This window comes from Carettochelys insculpta, chromosome 1 (genome assembly GCF_033958435.1).
Source record: "Carettochelys insculpta isolate YL-2023 chromosome 1, ASM3395843v1, whole genome shotgun sequence".
In the NCBI taxonomy this organism is placed as follows: domain Eukaryota; kingdom Metazoa; phylum Chordata; order Testudines; family Carettochelyidae; genus Carettochelys; species Carettochelys insculpta.
Genome location: NC_134137.1, coordinates 243084332 through 243092651, shown reverse-complemented (window position 1 = coordinate 243092651; position 8320 = coordinate 243084332). Strand labels below are relative to the sequence as shown.

The window sequence follows — 8320 nt, the reverse complement described above, 5'->3', positions numbered from 1 at the left end:
CACTACAGTGACAGAAGAGATTATTTCACTGCTGTAGTACGTCCATCTTTCCAGGAGGCAATAGTTAGGCTGATGGAAGAATTTGCCTCTCGTTAATATCTACACAAGGGCTTAGATCATCTCAATAACATCACAAAGGCCATGATATTTTTCACAGTCCTGAGTATGGCTGCCAGCTTTTTAATCCCACAAAACCAAATGCCCCTGCCATACCTCTACGCTGCCCATTCCCTGAGGCCCCCCAACACTCGCTGTGTCACCCCTCCCTCACCTGCTTGCTCTCTTACACCCTCACTGACTTTCACCTGGCTGGGGCCAAGAGAGGGTTGGAGTGCAGTTCTGGCTCGGGGGTGCAGGCTATGGAGTGGGGCCGGGGATGAGGGGTTTGGGATACTGGAGGGAGCTCTGGTCTGGAGCAGGGGGTTGCTGTGTGTGGGGAGGTCCAGGAAGGGAGTCTGTGTGCAGGAAGGGACTCTGGGCTAAGGCAGGGAGTAGCAATGCAGGAGGCGGTTTGGGTGCACAGTATTTACTGTAGCTGCTTGGAAGTGGCTGCCGGTTCTCTATAGCCGTAGGCACACAGGAGACCAGGGAGAAGCTCTGACAGCCACAGGCAGCCAGGGCAGGTAGGGAATCTGCCTTAGCTCTGGGCTGTTGTTGCACTGCCAACCAGACATTTAAGAGCCCAGTGGGTGGTGCTGCCCAGAGCTGACAGAGTCCCTTTTTTGACCAGCCATTCCTGTTGAAAATCAGAGATCTGGCAGCCAGTGTTCCCCCAATGTTTTCCACCTTGATGAATTTTCCTCTGTGCACCAATGTGGAGGTGACATGTGACACATCCCCTTCATATTGGTGCACGTAACAAAAGCCATGTGATGGGAGGCTGGCCAAGGGGTTCTGAGTATGGGATGAGGCTTGGGGCTGATGTCCTGGACTGTGAGGGCTCTGGCTAGGGGTGCAGGTGAGAGGGTGGGGCTGTGGTTGATGGGCTCCGGAATGGAAAAGAGGGTTGGGGTGCTAGGGCTCTGGCTGGGGGGCAGACTTTGGGGTGGTGCTGTGGATGGGGTTTTAGGATGCAGGAGGGGGTGTCCAGGTTTGGGGAGAGGCTCTGGCAGGGTTACTGTATAAAAAAGAGGACACCCCGGAGATGGGGTGTCTCTGTATCAGTGTCTATCAACTCATGTTGTATTCATGTGTTATGATATATCTAGTACATTAACACTGCCAATACTGATACACTCCTCAGGGGTGTCCTCTTTATTGAAAGGTCAAATATGGTAGCCCTAATGGTAACCCTACCTCTGGGCTGTGGGCTGGGGTTCAGGAGGGGATATAGGCTCTGCGTGGGGGGGGTTGAGCTTTGAGTTGGGGCTCAGGAGGAGGGCTTTGGAGTACAGGAGGATGCTTGCAGAGGGGGCTCAAGGTGGGGCCTGGTCTTACCAGGGCAACTACCTTCTGGGGATGGCGAGGGGCCCTTTTCCTCTGGCTACAGTACCTTGGTGCTGAGGCAGTGGGGAGGGGTTTCTCTCTGCCAGCCATGGCAGCTTTGTGCTGGGGCTGGCAGCAAGGAGTGGTCCTCCATCAGCCCCGGCAGCCTCAGGGCTTGGGGAGAGATGCCTTTTCCTGCTGCAGACCTGAGCCACTACATGGGGCTTAATGAGAAGCTGTGTGGCTGTGCAGCTCAAGGGAAACATAGATGGCAGCCCTAGCCCTTAGTGGTGTCACTATCTCTGTCATGCAGACCAGACCTGACTAACATTGGTTTGCACCTTCCCCAAGCAGTAAGTAGCTGGGCAGTGAGTTATAGGGACCCATGGTGCCCAAAGCCCAGGAATATTCCTGTCTGGGGGCCTGGCTACATCACAGTTTGGGGCGGGGTCTCTCCCACACCCTGCCTGCCTCCTCCAAGGCATTCCTGGGACATGCCTGACCCCCCACCCCCCAGTAATTTAAAAGAGCCCAGGAGTCCCCATTGCCATCACCAGCCACGCCGCAGAACTGTAGCAGCTTCTTGGCTACTGCTCCATGCAGCCGTCAGCACATCCCTGTGGCCCCTGGGTGTGTTGTGTGTGTGTCTCTGTGTGCTGCCCCCACCCTAAGTGCCCCGAGGCTAATGGGAGCTGCGCTGATACTTCCTGCAGATAGCAGCACCTCCCTTGGCTGTCCTGGCCTAGTAGCAGCTGCCAGGGCAGGGCGTGGGTGACTTACCAGAGCTGCACCAGGAAAACACCACACCTTTCATCCCCTACTGCACTCTCCCTGCCCTAGCTCAGAGCCTGGACCTGAACTCCCTGAGTCTGCACCCCACACCTCCTGCAGTCCAGTCCTCTACCTTGGCCCAGAGCCTGCACTCAGCATACAAGCTCTGTCTCAGAGACAGCACCCTAAACTCCCTCCCCCACCCAAAATCCTTCCCAGAGGCTGAGGCAGGTGGGTATGAGGGACCCATACCTGCTCTGGGCACCACCAAAACTTCTACAGACCCTTACCTGCTGCCCCTGGGAGTAGCTTTACTGTAGCCTTATAGGGTAGACTTGCCATTACATTTACAATAAGGTCAGCAAATCAGAGGATGCAGGTTAATGAGTAAAACCTGAAGACTGCATGATAATTTGACGACAAGCAGATATACCTATGTCTGACATCCTGGCAAAGGGAAATCTGGGCAGACAGCCTATACATTATGCCACTGCGTGCAACTGGTTTATTTAATCAGAGCAATATTGCTGAAGCAGATGGTCCAATTTTTACTTCTCCATCAGGATTTTTATTGACAAACTGCTGGACATTCCTGCCTCACCACTATCCTATCTTGTCTTCCTTTAAGAGGCAGGCTTGAGTCCAGAGAGGTACTGAGAAATACAGTAGTTTAAATGCCAGATTTTACATACTGAACCTTTAAAATGGCTAAAGCTGAAATGTGAAAATCAGAAAATCTCTAGTCTAGTCTTACTTCTGATAGAGACTTGTGTTTGGACTCAAAGCAAGTAATATAAACTCTCCGTACCTCAGTCTCCAGATCTAAAAAATCAGGATGTTACTACACTCATCCCTCGTTAAACGAGTACTTTGCTTATGAGTATTCACTTGAACAAGGGACACATATTCTTACCTTTGTTCACTGGATGAGTGAACTCCCCCTGCTAACACAAGCCTTATCCCCCTCCCCGTGGCTCCAACCCGCCACAGCCTGACCCCCCACATCGGCCCCACACACCCAACCCACCGCAGCCTGAGCCCCCTGCCAGCCCCATGGCCCCAAACTGGCAGCCAGACACCCCATCAGCCCCACAGCCCCAAACTGCGGCAGCCAGACCCACCTGCCAGCCCGGCAGCCTGACCCTCCCATGGCCCCAAACTGCAGCAGCCTGAACCCCCTGCTGACCTCATGGCCTCAAACCGCAGCAGCCTTAACCCCCCCACTGGCCCCCTGACCTAAAGCACCACAGCCTTAACCCACCCCTGGCCTTGCACACCCCAAACCGCTGCAGCCTTAAGCCCCCCTTCAGCCCTGCACACCCCAAACTGCCACAGACTGAACACCGCCCCCCATGGACCCAAACCACCACCAGATTTTAACCCTCCCCACTGCTCATGGCCCCAAACTGCCCCCAGCCTTTAACCCTCTCCACCCCCCCAACCCAAGGTTCACTCACCTTTCAAAAGCAGCACCACATGCTGCCACTCCTTCCCCGAGTTAGGAGCACTAGGAACTAATCAGAGAATTTTACATGTATTTAACGGTAATTTAGTGTCCTTCTTACGAGTGTTCACCTACAAGCAGAAAGTTGGGAACCAGTTGTGCTCATATAGCGAGGGATGAGTGTACTTCCGTCCTTGGTATTTGTAGCAGCTTGAGATCCTTGCATGCAGTTAGAGCAATCCTGGCAAGATAACAATGCAACCTACCTCATGCTGCCTTATCGAAGTGTCTCATTCCTTGTCATGAATGGAAGTCCTCTAGTCACCCAGAGCCTCTGGCTCCCTTGCTTCTCCCACCCCCCCACAGAGTTTGGGGTGTATGTGTCACGTGCCATGACATGTTACCCCTGATCTCTGACACTTAACACATCAACCTAATTCAGAAAGGTCTGTCCAGGAAATTGCCTTACCTGTCATATGGACAGTGCAACGAAAGTTCCAGAAACTGCACACCAGGACTTCCATTGCACTGTAACAGCATTGGCATAGGATGTTATTTTGCAGCAACGCTGCAGATTCATATCCTCGGTTGCCATGCAATAACGACCTGTGTAGACAAGCCCTATAGTTTATGGCTGAGAAGTGATCCAGGCACTCTCATCTGGAGAACGAGGTACTGCTACGCTAAGGTAAAGTTCAGCACTCTGCAATGAGTCTGGATTTCACACTGGAGACATAAACAGGCTTGGCTAAGGGCCAGCAGGAGAATGCTGGCGATGGAAGTTTGTTTATACTGTTTTGTGTTTACAGATAGTACTTTTTTTTCAGGGTTTAAGAGCTGAAGTGTTGTGCAGGGAATGTGTCCAGAGACACTGAGGGAGTTTTGTTCTGTTTTAGTTGTTTAGTTTAGCTGTTATAGATACAAAAAAAGTTAACCTGAAAACTTCACAGAAGATTTTTTTCTTTTTGCTTAACCTAAGCCCTCTGTGAACTTTCTGTCTGGCTGTTCTTATGTGAGACTTCTTCCAATGGTAAATGCAGAGAGTGAGCGAACTTTATACATTGGGCCACACTTTTTGTCTCTGTGATTAGCAGGGCTCCCTCAACCCAAACAATGGAAGTTTCAGTTATGTTCATATGAAAAAAAAAACCCTTTTGCATGTGCAAGAAAATAAGTACAGTAGAGCCCCAACTTATGTGGAGGTTGTGTTCTTGGCAACCCTGCGTAAGTTGAATTTTCACATAACTCAGGGAACCAGAAAACTGACTAACGCAGCAGCATGGGTCAGTTTCCCATCTCCCTTGAGCATCAGGAAACTGTGAGCCAGGCTGGAGGACAGGAAAATGTTTACTCTGAGCAGCAAAGAGCCCTGAGCCAGGCTCCAGCTCCCTGCTCTCACAGGAGAAAGGAAACTGACCACAGTGTGGTGGGGAGCCAGAAACCAGGCTTCAGCCAGGCCCCAGGCTCTCCTCCCGCACCAGAGTTGGGAAACTGACCAGCACATCCCTGGTTAGTTTCCCCTTTCCTGCTGAGCTGGGAGCCAGCCTGCCACCTGGTTCTCAGAGACTGGGAAACTGCTCCTGTCAGGGGTGGCAGTCATCTTCACTCAAGATATGTGCAACTTGAGTGTGTGTATCTCTGGGTTTTACTGTATGTATAATGTAAAAACTTTATTAACTGGTATATAACTGGTATTGACTGGTACACATACATTAAAACAGTATCATATTTCAACATCTTTAATCAGATGGATGAGCCTGAGACCCAGAAGCCAATCATGCTGCACCTCCGCTTATGAAATTTCATCTCCTCCCCACCTGCACTTGGCTCACCCCTGGTTTAGACCACACAGACCAACAAATCCTTTCCCAAAGCAAGTTTTATGCCCTAAAACGGAGGAAGCCATGAAGACTCCACAGTCTAGTGGGGACTATAGTATTGTGAGCCTCTTCCACCTGGAAGCTGTTCTGATAGTGAGGTGACGGCTGGCGGTCAGTGTTCCCTGCAGTGCCTTTTTGATAAAACAAAAAAAGAGGAGCCTGTACTCAGCCAGCTCCCACCCCACTCCTAGCCAATCCTGTGGCTGGGGCTGCCAAGGTTCCAATACTCAGTACTAGCAAGTATCAGCACAAGAAAAACACTGGTTCCCTGCAAGCTGTGTGCTTATCGGCCGCTGATTAGCAGAGCACCCACAGCCAGGTATATTTGTCTCTACTGGGGGTGCGCCTTTGCACCTGCTTCAGTGCACATAAAAATTTTGTCTTGCACATGGATGGAAAAGATTAGAGGGATGGTGGGTGGCAGTATAAAACTCTTATAGAGAACAGATGGTTTAGATATATTACAGTGAACCCTCAATTTAACAGATCCTGATATAATGGACTTTGGAAATAATGGACATTGTCTGCCAGCCCCTAAATAAATGCTAAATGTGCATGGCGTGTGTCAGTGCCCGGCCTCCACTGCTGACAATGGCGCTGAGCAGCAGCCATGGTGTCAGAGGCTGTTGCCCACTGGCAGGCTGGGGGCGGCCAGGCTCTACCTTTGCGTGGGCGGCTTGGAGCCGGGGGCTAGAGGAGCTGCAGCATTGAGAGCTGCAGGAGGTGGAAGGAGCCAGGCCAGTGTTCAGCTCCTCTCGTGGCTATTAGGAGAGGGAGATGGAGGTGTGAGGGGAAGAATGGGGCATGAGGGGGAATGCAAGGTGGGGCAGAGGAGAGAAGTGAGTGGTGGGCTGGGAAGGTCAGTGCATCATCACACAGTATAACCATTCGGCTACAACGGACTTCTGGCATTAACGGACCCCCATCCCTCATTAGTCCATTAAATCCAGGGTTTACTGTATTTGCATGCTTGCAGGGTAGGGTGACCACACTGTCCTATGGCAAACACTAGACACCAGCCTCCAGGGCTGGGGTGCTGCCGTTCCATGTCAGGGATCCTTCATGAGGGAGGCTGCTGCCCCAGAGTGAGGCACCAGGGATGGGGGCTCCACAGCCTCCTGATGATGGGGAGTGGAGGTTGGGGAGCTCCCCAACCTTCCAGCAGGGGGCGCTAGGGAAGGAAGAGGCCGCCCCCGGCGGAGCTCACCAGCAGTGGGGGCTGCCTGGGAATGGAGCAGCTGCCCAGGACAGGAGGGCTGCTGCCTCCGGACACCCAGTGCCAGGGAACAGCCAAAACGGGACGGATGGTCACCTCGGTGCATGGGGGTTACAAACGTTCACAGGCTCGGGGCGGTTTAATGCTGTTCTACTCCAGCTCCCCCAGCCCTTCCCTGTCTCCTTCCCGTTAGCTCGTTTTCTGCCCTGTGCCGTCCCCTCCACTCTCCGCCCGCACCTGGCAGACAAGCTGCAAAGGCCCCAACAACAGCGGGAGCCAATGAGCTCGTGGCTGCCGGCTGCGCGGCAGTGGAGCCAGCCCTTGCAAACGCGGCCCGAGAGCTCCTCCTCCTCCTCTTCCCGCCCCGCGCAGCGCAGGGGCGGGACCACCGCCGCCGCCGCCTCCGCCTGCCCCAGGAACAGCAACAATCTTTCGCGCCGGCTGGCTGGCGGCAGCCCGGAAGCCGCCTGGGTGCAGCGCTGCAAATGCTCCCCCGGCAGCAGTTGCATTAGCAGTAGGGCCTTGGGGATGCTCCCGCTTCCCCCGGGGCGCTGCGTCTGAGCTGGTCCCTTCTCTGCAGCGTGAGCCCGGCGCGCGGGGGGGAGCCCGGCGTTCAGCGCAGGGGTGGTGCTCACTGCCCGCAGCAGGCTGGCCCCGGGGCGCGGCGTGCCCGGCAGTGTAGAGGCGCTGGACAGAGCCTCCAGCCGCCGCCGCCACCATGGGAGCTGAGCAAAGCGCGGAAGCTGCGACCCGGCCAAATGAGCTGAGCGCTTCAGGTCGGTGTCTCTGCCCCCCGGCCCCATCTCTCAGCCCTTGGCTCCAGCGCTTGCGTGCAGCCTGGGCTGCCCCACAGTGCAGGGATTGTTTGGTACTCGCGCCAGCGGGGGGGGCTGAGTGTTACTGATCCCTGGGCGTGAGCAGGGTGTTTAACAGGAGACTGAAACAAACCAGCAGGCCTGCAGCACTTTATAGGCTAACACAATAAGTTATTAGGTGATGAGCTTACGAGGGGGGCAGACCCACTTGTTCAGAGCTGGAGCTAGGGCTGTATTTTGCCAGTCGTTAAAGTGCGACAGGACTGTTTTTTGGCTATGTGAAGGTACAGTGTGACATGGCTACCTCTCTGTTACTGTTCAGGGGACTAAAATGACACTGCCTGTTTGCACACGTGTCTGGAAGGCAACCAGGTGACAGCCAGAGGGACAAGACATAATTTCTGTAGCCAGGGAAAAGGGCGTTGGCTGGGGGAGCTATTATGTGTGTGTACTTTCCCTGCAGAAAGCACCTTTTATATATATTGTAAGTAGGTGACTGTGGCATGCTATCTGTGTAGGGAGGTACAGGTTGAACCTCTCTAATCCAGAACACTCTTGTCCTGCAACATCCGTGGTCTGGCATGTTTTTAGTTAGTCAGGCAAGCACTTAACGTGGGTTTGGCCAAGTTTCCCATGGGCCCATAAAGTATGTTTCCAGCCACCAGTCCTGGCTCTGTGTGCTGTGCTGTTATTTAGCAGTAATTTACCCCTACATGTCTTCTAAGGGCCCAATAAGCAGTGGAAGTGTTTGTAATGCTGCTAGGCAAGA

General features: G+C 53.5%; 1 protein-coding gene across 1 annotated transcript in view; it reads left to right on the top strand.

Moving 5' to 3' along the window:
- The first annotated feature begins 7144 nt into the window (after positions 1-7144).
- The window catches only part of BORCS5 (BLOC-1 related complex subunit 5), a 97062-nt gene continuing 95886 nt past the window's right edge, over positions 7145-8320 (top strand). Inside the window, exon 1 of the mRNA XM_074983682.1 lies at positions 7145-7512. Within this exon, the coding sequence (XP_074839783.1) occupies positions 7455-7512 (58 nt within the window). The 5' untranslated portion in view covers positions 7145-7454. The remainder of the gene's footprint in view (positions 7513-8320) is intronic.